The sequence below is a fragment of the Emydura macquarii genome, unplaced genomic scaffold (genome assembly GCF_026122565.2).
Source record: "Emydura macquarii macquarii isolate MOO-44397 ecotype Brisbane River unplaced genomic scaffold, CSIRO-AGI_Emac_v2 contig_670, whole genome shotgun sequence".
NCBI classification, from domain to species: domain Eukaryota; kingdom Metazoa; phylum Chordata; order Testudines; family Chelidae; genus Emydura; species Emydura macquarii.
Window position 1 is genome coordinate 1,272,676 of NW_027130807.1, and position 18,281 is coordinate 1,290,956.

Here is an 18,281-nt window from a genome sequence, read left to right on the forward strand (position 1 = left end):
AAGGGATAAGCAAGCAAGGGGCATGGGAGATGGTGGGGTGAGGGCGATACTGAGCCCAGACATTGCAGCTTTGAGATCTGGAGCCGCCTTAGCCAGACGCAGCCCCCAGCACCCCACGCCTTTCTGGTCTGTAACTGTACAGCACCTGGCATAATGGGGGCCTGGGCCAGGAGTGGGGCTACTAGAGTCACAGAGTTTAAGGCCAGAAAGGCCCAGCAGATCAGCTCCTCCCGCACACCCCAGGCCACCACCTCCATCCACACGTTAAACTCAACCACCAAAATTAGACCAAAGTATTACAGGCTGCACGAGACACAGTCCGTGTGCACCAAAGGCAGAGACCAGGAGGGAGCGAAGTGCACCAATGCCAGAGACCTCTGCTGTGGCAGGGAATTGATTGAGAGGTGCTGACCAGCCTGCAGGGGTGAAGAATGGGGTCCCACATGGCTGCCAGGCTGTCCCAGCTCCAAGGGCTGTTCCCCAGCCCTCCATTCACACCCAAAGAGGGGGAGAGCTGTGGGGCTCCAGCCCCTTCTCACATCCCTTCCTGGATGGTACTCCCACTCCACCATGGCATGTCCTGCACTCCCATTCCCTGGCCCCGGGGGACGGTAACCTGGCACACTGGGACCCAGCAAGGGAACAGACCCTTCTCCTACCAAGCGGGGTGAATAGCAGTACACCCCTCTCCCCAATCCCGCTTCACAGCCCTGTTCATCTCCGGGGTTTCTGGGGGCTGCAGGCGGTGAGTGATGAGCACAGGCAGCTTTGGGGACATTAATCCCGCCCAAGACACCAGGGCTCCTTGCCCAAAACTCCAGACTGTAAGATGAGAAGTGCCGGGAATCCCATTCCTGACAGCTGGGCACAAAGAGGAGAGGCAAGGGCTTAGCCAGGGCGTTGGCAAAGGCTAGCTCCCCCAAGGCTTTCGGCAGCTGTCCTCGCTTAGCAGCCAGTCCTGCTGCACCATCCATCCCCCAACAGCCAGGGCACCATGCTCTCTACAGCTCTATTTTCCCCCACTGCTGCTGCCCTGCTCCCCACAGCGCCTCCTGCTGGCAGAGGCTGGGAGTGGAGTAGCCCAGAGTTCATCCCACAGTCAGTGCCCCTGTGCCCTATTCCTACAGCACCCTGTGCTGGGAAAGATTGGGACTGGGGCACCTTATACCCAGGTGCTCTGTCATTCCCTGCAGCACCTTCTGCTGGGAATGGAGGAAGAAAGAAACCCAAACTTTCCAGAGAGAGCGTGGTTAAATAGATTTTATTTGGTAACCTGGTAACAAAACGTCCTGTTTGTTTAAAATCAACAACTTTCAAAACACAAATTGGGCATGTGTTGTCAGCTGACGGTTGCCAGTCCAAGCACCAGCCCCACTGGCCTCCTCTCCAGCCCCTAACTGGCAGGGCAAGGAGAGAACAGCTGAGCTCGTCACAGTCATGACAGGACAGGCTGCAAATCCCCTCAGCTCACAGAGATGCTCACCCTACTTCTCAGGGAGCTAGTGCACTAAAGACAGCAGCAGAGAGTGGCGACACGGGCTAGCCGTGCTGACTGTACCCACAGGCTGCAGGAGAGTTTGTACTTGACCTGGCTGTCTACACGCTAGCTGACTGAGAGCGAGACAAGTATCTACGCGAGCTGGGAATCACACCCCTTGCTCCAAGTGTAGATGTACTCCAGCAGCACGTGGGAGGATGAGCAGGAGTTGCTATGTACCCCTCCTTTCTGATTAACTGCGGCCCATTCCAGGATCCCAGGGCAGATGAAAATGAAGGCTGCCTGCCATGCTTGACATGGCACCAAGAGACAACTCCCTCATCGGCTATGACAAGAATAGGAGGGATTTCTCCTCTGGGGAATTTCAAGGGAGCCCTTTCCCATATACTGTGTGTCTTTGGCTTGGACAGTGTTGGTGGGTTTCTTAAAAAGGATCTGTAAACATCTTCGCATACACATTTCCCACCCACCCCCAAGTTCCCCTCCCACCAAACACTGTCCGCTCTTCGCATAAGAAGGCACCATTGACTTGGATTAAGGCACTTGAGGAAACCCTCCCCTTGTACACGTCCTCCCCAGCCAGAAATCCCCCACCGGACATTACTCCCTGCTGCAATGGGATACGGTGCCCCCTGCTCCCACGCCCAACCCAGTTTATCCATCCAGCACCCGATTTCCAAAAGCACTAAGCAACCCCCAGCTCCAGCCGAAGTCCATGGGAGCAGCAAGAGCTCAGCACCTCTGCGAATCAAGGCTTTAGGATGCAGCCTTCTTAGAGAGGCTGGTCTGGGGCTAGGTTAGGGGGTGGGGAAAAGGATGAGGCAGAGGTGAAGAGGAGAAGTGGGGACAGAAGTGGACGGAAGTGCCAGGAGTCCCAGCGGCAGCTGTAAGGCAGCCAGGGAAAGGGACAAGAGGGAGACAGCAGGGAACTAGAAAGAGGCAGAATTCAGCATTTTAGCACCTGAGACCAAACCCCCGCTTGGTCCCAGCCTTCACCAACATCAAAACGGCCCCTTTAAGTCCCAGCCTGATGAGCTCCACGGCAGCAAGCCTATGGGAGATGGCAGGGGTGGGCAGCTGAAGGAGCACCCCCGCCCATGGGACTGGGGAAACGGCACCCTCTCCCACAAATTCAGTCCCCACCCCAGAGAGTTCCCTATGGGCTTTGATTGTCTTTGGGGTGGGCGTGGGGGGGCCTGCAAATGCTTTTGGCAATGGGAGTGTGTGTAAATTAGTGTGGGGGAGGGGCGGGGCCTGTCAGAGTCCCTGAACTGGGTGCGGTCTGTCAGTATGCACTGAGCGGAGGGGCCTGAGAAGGGCCATGGGGTGTGTGGGGCGTAGGAGCATGCAGAGAGTGGAGGGGCTGTGAGCACCCATGAGCAGACAGGCCCCCTGAGCACGTTCAGAGGGCCAGGGCGGCTGTGAGAGTCTGTAGTGTGGTGGGTGGGAGGGGCCACCCCCCACCCCTTAATCGTCCTGCTCCAGGTTCCTGGGGGACAGCCGCCTCTGCCGGCGCCGCAGCTCCTCCACCTGCCACTCCAGGTTGCGCACCTTGGCCTCCAGCTGGTTCCCAGAGCGGCGCGCCCCGCTCAGCTGCCCCAGCAGGGCGTACAGGGTGAGCAGGCACAGCAGCAGCAGGGCCTGCGTCGAGGGGTTGGGCACGGCGGAGATGATCAACAGGAAGCAGCCCAGGAAGAACGCCACCTTCAACCACCACATGACGTGCCCCAGGATGGACAGCACCAGGCCCAGCAGCTGCGAGAGCAGCCAATAGCCAACCACAGTGGCCAGGCCCCACAGCAGCAGGGTCTGTACCTGGGCGGGGCCCAGCTTCAGGAGCTGGAGCACTTGATCCCCTGGAAAGGGAAGGAGGAAAGTGGTTAGACACATGGGAGACCTGATGCTGCGCTGACCCCCCTATAGGGCTGGGGTAACCCCCATGTGCTGGCAGGAGGATCCCCATCCCTGTGGGACTGGGACAGGCTGCTCATGGAGAGAAAGCCCTGATGGGGAAAGGGGTGGTGGTTGCAGGAGTTATCTCTTCTGTGCTGGAAAGAGATCTCCTTGAGACACAATCCCTCACCACCAGACTGGGAGGCTCCTCTTTTTTTGGGGGGGTGGGGTGGGGTGGGGGGGAAGTGATCATTTTTAACCCATAAAGTGCTGGAAAGGAAGAAGCATAATGCCCTTCCCCAAAAAGGGCTGGCAAAGGCCTTCCTGGGAGAGGTGGTGGGGTTTACCCCTGCAGTGGCACAGGCACAGAGTGCACGTTGGAAGCACCCCTCTTTGCTATGGAGGGCAGGCTTGGGTCCTTCGTGCACCTGTGAGAGATGGGGATGAAACACCTGATCCTCCCTTCTGGGTGTGGGTAGGTGGGTGAATCAGAAACAGCCGCTCTCCTCCACCGCATGCAGGTGAGGAACACGCCCTGATTGCCCAGAAAGGCAGTGTCAAACAGCAGGAGACCTGGGTTTTATTCCCAGCTCTGCCACTGGCACGCTGGGTGACCTTGGGCAACTTCCTCACCCTCTTTGTGCCTCGGTTTCCCCTCCCACCCTTTGTCTATTTAGACTGTAAACTCTTTGGGGTAGGGGCTGTCTCTTGCTGCGTGTCTGTGCAGCACCGGGCACAACAGGGCCCTGATCTCAGCTGGGGTCTGTAGGTGACACTGGCAAATAACAAACAACTTACCATTCACACCGAAGGCACTTAGGATCTGGCCTGCGATTCCGGACAGGGTGATCAGACCTGCCGAGATGCCGGAGGACACAATCCAGAATGCGGCAGAGACGTTCTGCAGCAGACAGCAAGAGAGAGCAGCTTTCTCAGTCTCCCCCTCTCGGCTCGGAGATACCCGAGGGGGAAAGAGGAGACAGGGCCAGGTGGGAAAGTAAGGGAAGAGCCGGGGGAGCACCTCACTCCTTTGCATCTACTAGAAGCACGGGGACAGAGCCTCCTCCCTGACTTGGGCCAAGTGCCAATTCGCTGGCTGGGCAGATGAGGACTCATCAGGCAGGTGAATCCACACGAGGGTCCGAACAGGCGCTAGTGCCTGGCTGGGTGGGTACAGCCTTCCTTGCCAGTAAGGGGAGCAGCACCTGGCATAGGAGATTTGTCCAAGCAGCCTCCTATAGGAAGCCTTGTGCCCCTGCTGCGCCCCACTCCAATCCAGGGCAAAAGGGAGACCTTGCCATTGCCTGTCTTGTGCAGAAGCCAGAGGAAGCAGAAAAGCCCCAGTGGGTCCCTCTCTGCTGTTGCAAAGGAAGGAGGGAGGGCTGGGCTATGGGTAAAGTGCTGGCTTAGGACTCATTCCAGCTCTGCCGCAGACCCTCCGTGTGACCCGCAAGTCACTGCATCACTGCAGAGCTCAGCTGCCCAGCTGTAAGAGAGGAAATCTAAGGGTGTGTGGGTGGGGAGAACAAAAGCTATTCCTTCCTCCACACTGGCTTAGGGCCGGGCTAGAGATATGGCTGCCTTTCAGATCTGCCCACTCCCTTGCCTCCAAGATCATCGATACGTAGAGCTGGAAGGGACTTGGGGAATTCCCCTGGCACAGGAAGAGTCTCTGGAGACCCTAAAGCTAGCTTTACACCAACAGTGGTAAGGGGCAGGGGTGGCATGGCCCAAGTGTCACCATGCTCTGGCTATTCCTAATGGTGAGGGTAGCCTCTTGGGGTCGTGGGCAGCCCCTGAAGCTGCTCTAACTTCACCAGGGGCTGAGATAGCCTCATTATAGGAAAACCACAAAGGTGGTGTGGGGTCCCCTTTCCCACCACCCCCTGGGCCTGCTGCCAAGCTCAGTTTGGCTGCAATCAAGGTGGATAGATTTAAACCAAGGCAATTTAAGTCAGAGATTTAAATCACCAAGGGGAAAGCCTTGATTTTAATTAGCAGTTCCATTTGTACTTTGGTTATTTTGTAAAGAAAAGTGTGTTCTCGTTGGTCAATCTAACCTTAGAACATGTTGATTTACAATTGAATAGAGCCTTTACACTAGATTTTATACATCTTTTTGCTGCCTAAGTTGCACAGCTGTGGCTCCTAGAGTCAGAAGCCCATGATGACTAGACCAGGCTCTTGCACCCAGTAGCACAGCTCCCATGGCCCCCCTTTAATACAGCACATGACCTGTTGTGCCATATGTAGAAAGCGTGACCTCCAAAGAGAGATATTTTCCCCCCAATTCTTTCTTTATCTAGAAAAGCAGACTTTAACTCAAAGTTTTTGATAGAGGCCCAGAGATTCAGCACATGGAACATTTAAATAAAAACATCAGATATTACTGTAAATTTAGGCCTTAACACATTTTGTATGAAATTCAGGATTTCATTTTAAAAAATAAACTGATTATTTAGATGATGGTTTTTTTAAATTTAAAAAACAAAACAAAAAATACCCACAAATTTGTATCCATCCTGGTTGCAATCCAGCCGAGAGCAGACAGGCTCCACTTCACTCCAACATCGAAGATAACATATGCAACAAGAGGCCTGAGCATTTAGTGAACATATCCCAAACCTTCAGCTAACAGGGTGCCAATGCTGCTAGTTTCAAAGCTGGCTGGCTGGTTCCCCTCGTGACAGAGACACAGCCAGTTTCCCCAGGCACAAGTCGGCCTGGGTGCTGAAATCTCACTCACTTGGTAAGACTTTATGCTCTAGGTGCTGCTGAACCAGTCAGCAGGCTCCATCACCCCAGAAGGAAAAAAACCCCAAAAACCTCAAACAAACTGTGGCTACTTCTATCTAACATACTTTACAGTCCCCACTACCATAGTACCTGAGCACCTCACAGTCTTTAATGTATTTATCCTTGCAACACAGACAGAGCAGGGCTCTTGTCTCCCTTTTACTGATGGGGAACTGAGACACAGAGAGGCTAAGGGACTTGACCAAGGTCACCCAGGAAAGCTAGGATAGAGTAGGGAATTCAATTCAGGTCCCCCCACTCTCAGGCTAGTGCCCTAACCACTGGACCATCCTTCTGCTCTTACTATTTCTGTGCACTTACAACCCTTAATACATCAAGGTCTCACACCTCCTACCTCATGGGACTCAACTGTCACTTTACAGACCAGATAAGTAAGAGGTTGCAGGGGGCTGCAGCCAGAAGAGCTAGGAATAGAACCTATGTCTCTAATGACAGACCCAAAACTTTGGCACACGCTGCCTTCTGTCAGAGCAGATGATGGAGTTGATCTAAATGTCCCTGGTCTGAAATCCATGAGGAACATATCCATTTCCAGAGCAAGAAGTCTGGGTAAGCTAGGATTAGCTAATAGAGGCTGCATTGGAAATGTATTGTCCCAGTTATTTAGCCTAATGCATATAATAAAATAAAGTTACCACCACCTAGCTCTTAACTTTTGCTTGTCATCACTACTTCTTAGAACACTTTATGTATCATTTGCCTCGTGTTATAGATGGGGAAACTGAGGCACGTGGTCACCCTGCACAGCTGGGAATAGAACGCTGGCCTCCTGAGGTCCAGTGGCTGTTCTATCCCTGGCTCCTGCCCGCACGGTCCACGGCCAGGGCTGCAGCCAGGGGGCGGGGCTGGAGCAGAGATGGGGGTAGAGTGGGGCTGGGTGATGCTTCCTCTTCACCCCCACTGGGGCTGGCCCAGGCCCTGCCATGCCCCCTGGAGGTTCCACCACACCCCCCTAGTGGGGCGCACCCCCCAGTTTGGGGACCTCCGCACTAGACTATGCTGCCTCCCTACACAGGCCTCTTCTGACAGCTCTAGCAGTGCTTATAAAGTTATTTCAATTGAACTGACAGAGGAGGTGGACCTTGATCCTAGAGAGTAGTCAAGCACCCTGCACAAATACATGGCACCCCCACCTCATTTCCTGACTAAGCTAGGATTCCAGCCTTACCTCTATCACTAGCTGAAGTGTCTCTTGGCCAATCCATTCCTCCAGGGTCTCCCTCACACCCTGAGCCAGCTGCGACAGGAAGTCAGCATGGCCAGCCGCCTCGCTCCAGGATTCCCCACGATAGTGTTGAGTGCTGGCCACAGACACATGAAGGAAAGCAACTGACATCAGGATAGCCACGGCTGGTTGGAGCAGGGCCTGGCGGCAGCACCAGAAACTAGGATCCCACCCAGTCATCTCTCCGGCTCTCCTCTTTGCTCCAGGAATCTCTGCCAAGAGAAATGAGAGAGATGGCTAAAGGCACAGATCATAATGAGGTTATAGGATCCCTGGGAGTCTGCAGGCCAGCACAGCAATGTCAGGAATGCCAACCAGGCGACTAGTATCTTAGCGACACCAGGGAAATCACAATCTCTCCGTTTAGTGAGTATCAATCACTTACCACTCCCCACTTATTGTTTTTGTGACCTCTGCCCAGCCCCTCACTCACTCCCCTGTGAGCTGCATAGCCTGGAGAAGGCAAAGGAAAGTGAAGGGGTGATTCAGGTCTCAGCCAGTGAGCTTTGATTATGCTGTCAGGGGATCAAGCCAATCAGAGAGAGTCATTCAACACCAAAATCCCACCCTCTGGACCCCAAGCACTCATGGCATGTGGGAATGAGAGGTCAAAGGTCAAGCCTGCACCCATTCTCGCTGAGCAAGTTGACCCAGTAGAGTAGCTCAGTACTTGGATGGGAGAGATTGAAAGAACAGCTGGGTAGTGCAGACCAGCTCCAACGCGGTTCTCTAATCTCTCTGCATTGGGGTCAGCACTGATTCAGCAGCTCGAGGTGCCATCTTTGGGAAGCTAAACCCTGGCAGCTGCCCCCTTCCTGACCCGATGCCAAGCCCCCACGTAGCAGCTTATTGTGAAGTCCGAGGGGGAGCCCACCACGAGAGGAAAGCAGCGAGGGTGGCCCAGGGCACTTCTCAGGAGGATGGGCAATCTGGCTCCGATTACTGCCTGTAGCTAGCCTAAGCTCCCCTGTGCCGCTGGGGCAGAGAGACTGGCCCCCTCCTACCTGCTGTTACTCAGCTGCTGCTAGCCCAGACCAGGTGCCACCCCGGGGAGGGAGGGGGCTGCCTTCCAGGCGACAGCGGAGTCCGCAAAGCACCTTGAAAGCTGCGACACGGACCCCGGTGGGAGCGAGAGTCTCAAGCCTCGTGGCTGCTCCGGGCTTGACACCGATCACTGCCAGCTGCCAGGCTCCACCAGCCCCGGGGACGTCCCGCGCCACCAGTGCCCCGGGAAAGCGGCTCACCCAATGGGGACAGAGCAGCCTGGGCTGGGCCCGTCTGAGCGCCTCGTGGGGCGGGGTGGGAGGAGAGAGAGCAGGGATGAGCCCCGCCCCCGGAATGCTGCTGGGAGGGGGAGCAAAATTCAGATCCGGATCCGGCACCAGGGCCGGGCTCGGCGCTGCACACTGGGACTTGTACTCATGGGGGGGGGGGGGGGGGGGGCGCGCGCGCGCCCTGCATTCTAGGAATTATAGTCCCGCGCGAGGAAGGGGGGTTCGCCCAGTGCATTCTGGGAATTGTAGTCTCCACGAAGAGGGGCATGCCGGGAGCGGCAGTTCCAGCCAGGGAGCGTCTCTCCTCCCACCCACCCCCCCGGAAATTCCCGAGCGGCATCCGGAAGTTCCCGATCCGCGCGGCGAGGCGGCCCCGGGGCATGCCGGGATTCACGTTCCGTTTCCGGCGGGGGGGGCGGGACTCCTCTAGTCCGGACAGTTCTGCCGCGCGCGCGCGTTGCTGCCGCCGGGTGCCCGCGTGAGCGAGTGGAGGGACGCGCGCGGGACCGGCCTCCTGTCGGGCGGGACGCAGCGAGCCCCCCCCCCGGAAGCGGCGGCCGTGAGTGACCCGGAAGCAGAACCCGGACCCGTCCCGTGCTGAGGAGGCGCCGCCATGTCCCTGATCTGCTCGAGTGAGTGACGGGCCGGGCCGGGGTCTGCGGGGGGGAGGGGCTGACACCCCCGCCGGGCTCCCTGGGGGCCCCGCGCTCCCCCCTCCGGGTCGGGGGCCGCTGCCCAGCGCGAGGAGCCCAGAGGAGACTAAAACCCGCCCCGCCCCCCTCCAACGTGCCGCCCGCTCGGGGGCCTCGAGCCCGGCTCTGCAAAGCCAGTGACCCCCCCGCCCCCGAGTCCGCACCTGCATCCGCCCCTCTCCATCGCCGCTTCTGCCCTTTGCCCACCGGCCCGCTGCGCGGGGACGAGTCGCTCCCCCGCCGACCCTCTCCGGTGCCTGGGAAAGGAAGCACTGCTTTTACAGCCTCTAGGCTGGGGAAAGTGGAAGAACAGACAACGAGCCCCCGGGCTGCCACGGTTAGGGCCAGGGAGCTTTAGAGCCCACACAGCGCTGGTGCCCGACCGCCTTGGACTGCCCTCAACTGAGGGATCGGGGCCCTTTTTGCAGCTGGGTGAATTGGAGGCGTGGGATCAAGTGTGACTCGAACCCACGACCTGCAGGGGTGTAGCTGAGCATCTTACCCACTCAGTCACTGCCCTGCGAAGTAAATAAAGGGGCGGGACAGAGAATGGCTGGAGCTGAAATATCAGGAAAAATGCTTTTTAGATGTTTGGGTGGAAAACTGCATGCACCGTTTTCAGATGTGCCGTGCTCCTACCAGCCCATGTGGAAAGGAGCTCAAAGCTTTGTGCGGTCGCTCCTTTCCCTTATGCTCCATAACAATTAAGCCTTGGAGTGTTTCTCGCATTTTTTTCTGTACAAGTGTAGCATTAGGTCGGTGCTCATCTGACAGCTTGTGAGGTATAAAGCAAGCTATGCTTTTGCCGCCTACGCTACAGATGACAGCACAGCAGAATAACCCTGGCCTTTATAGTGAAGTTAGATTCATCGTTAATTGCCTGAACGGTCCCGGAGGAAAGCTGAGCTGCTGGTTGAAAGGCAAATGTGTAGTACACAGACTGTCTTGTTAGAATGAAGATCTGGGGAAGGAGGACTGAGCAGAGAGGCATAAGGCAGTAAAAATAAAGAGAGCTATAATGTACATATAAAAAGAGCACGGAAAATGTGGCAACAATGCTTGTTGTGCAGAGGCTGTGGGAAAGATTGATCTGTGTCTGGGTTTTGTTACATTTGTCCTGCGGCTTCTCTGTCCTCCACTGAAATGCTTTGGTAAGCAGGGGGTGCGGGTGGAGATTTAGGCACTCAGTCGTTGTAACCCCTGCAGTCATTGCCTCTTTGCAGTCTCAAATGAGGTGCCAGAGCACCCCTGCGTGTCTCCAGTCTCAAACCATGTCTATGAGCGAAGGCTGATTGAAAAGTACATTGCGGAGAATGGGACCGACCCAGTGAACAACCAGCCACTGTCTGAAGAGCAGCTGATTGACATCAAAGGTATCAAGTAAAGGGGAGCAGAGCTAAAGAGGGGAACTAGTGGATTCTCAGGAAATTGGGCAGATGATCACTACCCTGACTTGGCCTTCTAGCTAAGCCCTAGCTCCCACAGCTCCAAGTGTCACCAGGCAATTGCCTGGTGGGCCAGGATGGTCTGACAACCACAAAAAGGGTTAGGGAAGAAAGGATACCAAGAGAATATAGGAACTCTTATAAAAGGGGTGAATCAGTGTTCAGTTTATCATCACCTACACCCAAAATCTTTAGCATTTCCCTCCCCATAGTCCTCTTACCTCTCAGGTAAATCCAAAGTTTCCTAGGGAGGCAGGCCCACTGGGTGTCTCACTCTCACCAAACTCTGTACCTTTCCCCCAAGAAGTTTAGCTCTCTTCTGGCCCCTTCCTGCAATTGTTTTTTCTTTTGATATTTCTTCATCCTCCCAGTCCTCTTGAATACTGCCTCTTCTTCCTCTCTGCTGTTAAAATGAGCTGCATTTGTGGCTTATATAGGCCCAGACTCCTCCCACTCCCAGCAGCCTCTGAGAAAACTGGTTAAATGGAGTCAGCAGCTTGTGGATTTCTGTTTTTCTCTTCTCCCCTCCCCCTCCTCGTCCTTTTTCAATTGACAGTTCACACTCTCACAAGAGATGCATTGTTGGGGTCTCTGCCATACCTGATACTGGCCACCATCCTAGGCAGGCTACTGGGGTAGCTGGGCCACTAGCCTGATCTGGCATGGTAGGAGGCGAGACACCATCCTAGATGCTGTGTGACCCAGAAAGGTGACTGCAGAGATCCACTAACAGCCTCATTTTCATGGGACTCTTCAGATGTTGTCATAAAGCAGAGGGTGAAGTGAGGGTGCAAATGGATCTGGATAAAGGGGTGGGCGAGCAGGTGTGTTAGAGGGGCACTGGGGCGGGGGAGAAGTAGAGATACAGGAGACAGGGAAGGGGATTAATTCTTGCTGCTGAGGCTAACACGCCCCTGTGTGTCTCATTCACAGTTGCCCACCCAATCCGGCCCAAGCCACCATCAGCCACCAGCATCCCGGCCATTCTGAAAGCCCTTCAGGATGAGTGGGTAAGTGCCATCACGGGGACAGTGTTGGGGTGGGTGCTGGGGCAGCGGAGGGAACACGGTTCTACTCCGAGTGGATGGGAGGACCCACCCTCTTTCCTTGCTAAGTTTGGTTGGGAGGAGCCATCCGCTCTACCTACCCAGGTGGGTGGAGCTTGCTGATCTGGGGTGGGTGGAGTATTGAGCCCTGGCTGGTTCACTCACGCTGCGGTGTCTACCTCAGGACGCCGTCATGCTGCACAGCTTCACGCTCCGCCAGCAGCTGCAGACCACCCGCCAGGAGCTATCGCACGCGCTGTACCAGCATGACGCCGCCTGCCGCGTCATCGCCCGTCTCACCAAAGAGGTCACCGCTGCCAGAGAAGGTAAATCGGGGGAGGGGAGAGGGAGAAGACTGATGGGACAAGGCTGCAGTACCACGGGGACAGTCAGTCCAGGAGGGATTCTGACTAATGCCCTGGGAGCAGGCAGTGGGGTGGAGCTTGCGCCTCTGGAGCAGGCAGGTGTTGGTGCTGATGAGAAAAGGTAGCTGTAACAAAGACTCCGTGCCGCTCCCATGAGCCTGCAGTTGGCTCCTATTTTAACCCATCGAGCCGCTGTTTGTGTCTCTGCAGCGTTGGCGACTCTAAAACCTCAGGCTGGCCTCATCGTTCCCCAGGCCGTGCCATCTTCCCAGCCCAACATCACGGTGAGTCCCTCCTGCATAACTCTCTCTGTGTGTCTCCTGACTGTGCCCTCTCTTCTCCTGCTGGACTCACAGGCCCCTTCTTTCTCCAATCCAGGGTGCTGGCGAGCCGATGGATCTGGGAGAGCTGGCGGGCATGACCCCCGAGATTATCCAGAAGGTAAGGAGTCAACCATCCCAGATTTACCCTTAGCTCCGTTCTCTTACCAACATCCTTGCTCCCTATGCAGTCTCTCCTTTTCCATCTCCCTTCCCCACCTTTTGTGCCCTGGTGCCTGCATGATGCCGGCAGTCAGGTACCTGCCCTCCTGTGCCGGTCTTCCTGCTGTTAGTGTCACAAGTCCTCAGTTCTCACGCTTGTTTTCCAGCTTCAAGACAAAGCCACAGTGCTAACCACGGAGCGTAAGAAGGTGAGTGCTTGCTCCCCAGATCCCCTTCTTTCCCTGCAGTGGGGCACAGGATCTGAGGGGCCCTGAGGTGGGAAGGGGCTCTCCATTGTATCGGGGTAAAGAAGGAGGGAGGTGAGATAAGCTGTTTTTGAGGTCTCTGCAAGGGGAACGTGTCTTTTAGGTGGATGATCTCTCTGCTTCTTGGGGTGGGGATGGCCGAGTGGATGGGGAAAAGGCAGGGGCCTGGGTGTTCTCCCAGGAGGATGGTCATTTTTCTTTGGGTGCTCTTCCTTCTGCAGAGAGGTAAGACGGTTCCAGAGGAGCTGGTGAAGCCGGAGGAGCTCAGCAAATACCGGCAGGTGGCCTCACATGTGGTGAGTGCTCTGATGCAGAGGCTTGAAGGTTAACTTGGGGCCTCAAACCTTGGTGACAGCAGTGAATGCTCAGTCAGACCTTCCCTTGATGGAACAGTTCCTTATGCAACTACATGGGACTGTGCTGCCCTTCAGAACCTGGGAACACTTTGTCCCCACCCCAGCGTGGTAGCAGGGGGCGCTGTGCTGTTAGGGGATGGTCCCCACTTCTCCCTCTTGATCTGCTGAGGCTGTGGAGTCTCGTCTCAGCAGGTGGACTGTTCGCCCTGGTGCATCACCTGGACCCTGAGCTGCCTCCTGCCTGCCTCTCCCATTGTTGCTGGCCATCAGCACTGCCGCTCATGGACAGAGCTGAACAGGTGCTGGCTCGCAGGCACTGGGGGGGAAATAGCAGTGTGCAGAGCAGATCTGGGCAGGAACAGAGAGCCCTGGTTATGGAGTCTGTACCCAAAGCTCTTTGTTAGGGTTCCTCCCTGCCTTGAGGGGCTCTTCCTGCTTGGCGGTGGTTCTGTCTGACGTCCTTCTCTTTGCACAGGGCTTGCACAGTGCCAGCATCCCAGGGATCCTCGCTCTGGACCTGTGTCCTTCCGACACGAACAAGATCCTCACTGGTAAGGCAGCCACCTCGGTGTCAGTTTCTCCCATCGGGCTGGCTGGGATTGTGGCCTCAAGGACCCATTGCTGGGGTTTGCCAAAGGGTGGAGATATGAGTCAAATGTCTCGCTACTTCCTGGGAACAGCTGTCTTCCAGCTGTGGGCTGGGGTGGAGGGCAGTAAGGATCTCTCTCCTTCCAACTCCTGGAGATTGTGGGTCCCTCTCAGTTCCAGGGTGGTGGATGTTGAGGGAGATGGGTCTCTATCTGCATAGCTCTGGGCCTCACCGATCTGTTTGTGTTCCAGGTGGGGCGGATAAAAATGTCATTGTCTTTGACAAGAGCTCGGAGCAGATCCTGGCGACTCTCAAAGGGCACGCCAAGAAGGTCACCAGTGTTGTGTTCCATCCTTCCCAGGTAAGGGGCAGGGCCAACTCCCCATCTCCATTATAGCCATGCCCTGCTGGGGGAGGAATTCTGGGACTGCCTCTCGGGGGTCTCCAGGCCCCTGTCCCAGGTGGATGGGCAGCAGCCTGGTCCCTTCCGACAATGGATTCTCCTCAGGATCCTTGAATGGTGAGGTGAAGGTTTCTGCCCATCTCATGCCTTAGTATTAACCCATTCTTGCCGCTCCCGGTGCTGGTGCTCTAACCCACAGGCACGTTCTCTTCCCCACATCTAGGAGCTGGTGTTCTCAGCTTCTCCTGATGCCACTATCCGGATCTGGTCAGTCCCAAGCGCCACTTGCGTGCAGGTTGTCCGGGCCCATGAGAGTGCCGTGACGGGGCTGAGTCTGCACGCCACAGGCGACTACCTCCTGAGCTCCTCTGATGACCAGGTGAGACCCAGATCACCCCCGATCCCACCTTTCCCCACATTGCTGGAGCTCACTTCTCCCAGTGATCAGCGAGCTGGTGTGGGCAGGAGGCAGGAGCGGGCTAGTGGCTGTCGGATGCGCTTATGCCTTGTTCCTCTCTTTCAGTACTGGGCTTTCTCCGATATCCAGACAGGCCGCGTGCTCACCAAGGTCATGGATGAGACCTCTGGCTGCGGTAAGGGTTGAGTATCAGGGATCCCTGACTTGCAAGGCCAGTGTGCTTGATTTCATTTTAGCTGGACGATTTCCTAGAACATAAGATGAGAAGCTTGTTAAGAACATCTGTTTCAGAAATAGACCAAAGAACATGTTCACTCTTAACCTTGGATTCCATGTTGTTCTTACTCTCTGTATGTTAATCCTGTGTACAGTTTAAGTGGAGTCCAACATCAAAATCAGGTAAACTAGCTTTCTGTAACATTTTAGCAGGTCCTTTTAAAGAAACTATATGTTAGAAAAATATTTTCATCTAGATAATCTTTCCGTATTCTTCCTGGGGAAAGAGGCTGCAGGAAGGGTTGTGTTCTGTGTGTCACGTGTCTTTGGGATCCCTGTTATGAGGAAGGTTGGGAGGGGGCCTTGCTTTCTGCTGTTCCCTTCTGTTATCCAAGTGAGACGTCTCCCTGAATCTCTCCGTCTTTGCAGCTCTCACCTGTGCTCAGTTCCACCCTGATGGGCTCATTTTTGGGACGGGGACTATGGACTCTCAAATCAAGATCTGGGACTTGAAGGTAGGGTGGGCTGGCTGGCTGGGTGTGCCCGACAGCTGCAAAGCCTGGTGATGGAGGATGCTGGGATCTCACACACTGGCACCTCACACACTGGTGTGCTCAGACTGAGGCCTGGCCCCTATATACTTTCTAGAGCATGGGGCTGTCAGGCAGACTAGTGCCTCCTCTCTGGCACGCTAGGAGCTCTGCTTTCATTTAAAGAAAAATGTCTTTAGCTCTTACCCTGTCATCACAACCATGCTCCACATGACTGGCGTGCAAGTGATGCAGCAATGGCTGCCTGCGTGTGCAGAGAGCCTGAACCAGTGGGGGCGAAGTGCCCCATTCCTTGCAGTGACATTAACTTTGAAAGGTAGTCTTGCTGTAAATCAGCATTAACTCTGTTCAGTGCTGGTTGATGCACACAGGAAAAGAGAGGGGGATGGTCTTACTATGGAGAGCTGCCCAATCTACTCATTTTGATGTGCTAAGTAGGTGGAGCGTGGGTGGTGGGTGGAGCTTGGATGTCGCATATCTTCCAATCTGGCTCCTATCTGATAGTGTGCGCACTGATGTCCTAATTTGGGCCTATGCCACAGCTGGGTGCTCTCTCCAGGGAAGAGTCGCTTTCTAACATTGGAGTCGGAGTCTGGTTGTGGGAGGTGGGAATCTATCACAGCACGAAGGGGTCGGGAGAAGGCTTCTGTCCCCTGGACAAAGCTCTTTTCATGGGAAGATTCAGCCTACCAGCTGGCCCAGGCTTGGCTCCATGCCTCTCTGCCAGCGATGAGCAACTGTCTGTCTGTCTCTCAGGAACGCACCAATGTGGCCAACTTCCCAGGGCACTCCGGTCCCATCACCAGCATTGCGTTCTCAGAGAATGGCTACTACCTGGCCACGGCCGCTGATGACTCCTCCGTCAAACTCTGGGATCTGCGCAAGCTCAAGAACTTCAAGACGCTGCAGCTGGACAATAACTTTGAGGTGCCAGTGAACTTCCTGCTCTATTAAGCCCCCTCCCTGCACCTATGCCCCCTCCCCCCCCCGACATGATCCAGCTGAGGGGTGTGGCCTGGGGCTGACTCTTCCTCCAGGTCCTTGTTGTGCATCCTAGTTTAACTGGGCTTCTCCTTGCAACAGGGAGCCAGTGCTTGGTTTGGGGGGAGGGGGCGGTGTGTGTGTGTGTGTGTACACGTGTTGGGAGGTTCCCCTCTGCCCAGGATAGGTGGGTGAGTGGGTATATGCAGAGGGGTCTCCCTCTGGGAACTGGCTGTCTGGTAGGGGTAGGTGAGTGTGCAGGAGGGAGAGGGTTGCCTGCAGAGAAACAGGTGCCTGGTGTGTGTGTGTGCGCGGGGGGGAGCTTTAAGAGCCCCCTGCACTTGGCAGCCTGGGGCAGGAGAGAGAGCACCCCCTGCGTCTGACTCAGAGTTGTACCTGTGGCTCAGATCTCTCTCTTCTCTGTAGGTGAAGTCCCTCATATTTGACCAGAGTGGCACCTACCTGGCCCTGGGCGGCACCGACGTCCAGATCTACATCTGCAAGCAGTGGACAGAGATCCTCCATTTCACAGGTGAGGTTCTCAACTGGGAGAAGCCAGTGGGCCCGTGCCGGAGTCATAGAGTGGGTGAGCGAGCTGCTCCTCTCTCCATGTCCCAGAGATCCCATTCCCATGGCATGCGCTGTGTTAGGTGACCCTGGAAAAGAGGGGAAGGAGATCCAGCAGGATGAGTTGCACAGGAACCACGGGTGTCTCTCCTCTAACAACCTCTCATGTCTCTCCCTACAGAGCACAGTGGCCTGACTACAGGTGTGGCCTTTGGCCACCATGCTAAATTCATCGCTTCCACAGGCATGGACAGGAGCCTGAAGTTCTACAGTCTGTAGCCCCTTTTCTCAGGATATAGGGGATGGGGCGTGGCCTTCCCTGTAGTGTTGGGGTTATTGGGGGAGGGCTAAGGGGAGGGGGTAAACATGAGTGGTGGGGTTATCATTACTTTACTGTGGGATATCAGGATGAAGGGGAAGGCCAACCCAGGGTGCCACCTTCCCTGTGCTCAGTGGTTTTGTTTCCCAGTTTCATGTTTGTCTTTCCAGCTTAGATTCTGTTCTGTGATTGTAACAAATGAAATGGAACCAAACCCATCCACTGATGGACAACTGTGAATGCGAGGCTGGGGATGAGGGAAGAAGGGGGTGGGGTAGATATGGGAGAGAAGCAGGGGATGGGGAAATGTGCATTTTTTTGTAAGCAGCTATCTAGTTTTCATTAAAAAAAAATAAAGAATGTTGAACCATCTAAGGGTGTGGGAATTGCATGTACCTCCTCCCAGTGAGCTGTTGCACTGGGCTGGCTGTAGCTTCCTGTACAGACAGGCTCTGATGTACCCCTCTGCTAGTGATCTCCAAACCCTTTTAGAATATGAATCCTCACTCGTCCTCTGCAAAGTAGGTACAGGAAATATCGCAACCCCATGTTACAGTGAGGGAAATGAACGTGGCAGAGGTCATACAGCAGGGCTGGGGGTACAGGGCAGTAGACCGTAGGCCATCCGATCAGGCCTCCCACAGAAATTCACACATCCACAGCAGTCAGTTTTGTTGCAGTTTGAACAATAAAGATGAAATTGGCCACTTTAGTGGGGTTTAAAAGGGATTTGTCAAAGGGGGAGGGCTCTGCCTGGAGCCTACAACCAATGCAGCTGCTTCAGTTTCCCCTTCAGATTCACCAGAAATAGACAAAGAATATCCAAGTATGCATAACCCTTGCAGGGTGAATTTATTACAAGAGTCCCATGCACAGAC

General features: G+C 55.3%; 2 protein-coding genes across 6 annotated transcripts; one reads left to right on the forward strand and one right to left on the reverse strand.

Annotated features, from left to right (window-relative positions):
* Positions 1-1,245: 1,245 nt before the first annotated feature.
* TMEM109 (transmembrane protein 109) lies at positions 1,246-11,232 on the reverse strand. 5 transcript variants are annotated; one of them, XM_067541528.1, is made up of 5 exons: positions 11,066-11,232; positions 9,564-9,656; positions 7,377-7,645; positions 4,190-4,292; positions 1,246-3,354 (listed from the first exon to the last, which is right to left on the reverse strand). In XM_067541528.1, exons 3-5 carry the CDS (start codon positions 7,611-7,613, stop codon positions 2,966-2,968), a joined length of 729 nt encoding a protein of 242 aa, XP_067397629.1. In that variant the 5' UTR covers positions 7,614-7,645; positions 9,564-9,656; positions 11,066-11,232; the 3' UTR covers positions 1,246-2,965. The 5 variants fall into 5 exon arrangements, with proteins under 5 accessions (XP_067397629.1, XP_067397631.1, XP_067397627.1 ...); XM_067541530.1 differs by lacking the exon at positions 9,564-9,656; XM_067541526.1 differs by lacking the exons at positions 9,564-9,656; positions 11,066-11,232 and adding an exon at positions 8,531-8,817.
* Positions 9,129-18,005, forward strand: PRPF19 (pre-mRNA processing factor 19). Its single transcript, XM_067541524.1, has 16 exons — positions 9,129-9,339; positions 10,623-10,772; positions 11,778-11,854; positions 12,075-12,216; positions 12,466-12,539; positions 12,634-12,696; positions 12,905-12,946; positions 13,225-13,299; positions 13,835-13,910; positions 14,200-14,309; positions 14,575-14,730; positions 14,875-14,944; positions 15,415-15,500; positions 16,293-16,463; positions 16,944-17,049; positions 17,266-18,005. Exons 1-16 carry the CDS (start codon positions 9,321-9,323, stop codon positions 17,361-17,363), a joined length of 1,515 nt encoding a protein of 504 aa, XP_067397625.1. The 5' UTR covers positions 9,129-9,320; the 3' UTR covers positions 17,364-18,005.
* Positions 18,006-18,281: the final 276 nt, after the last annotated feature.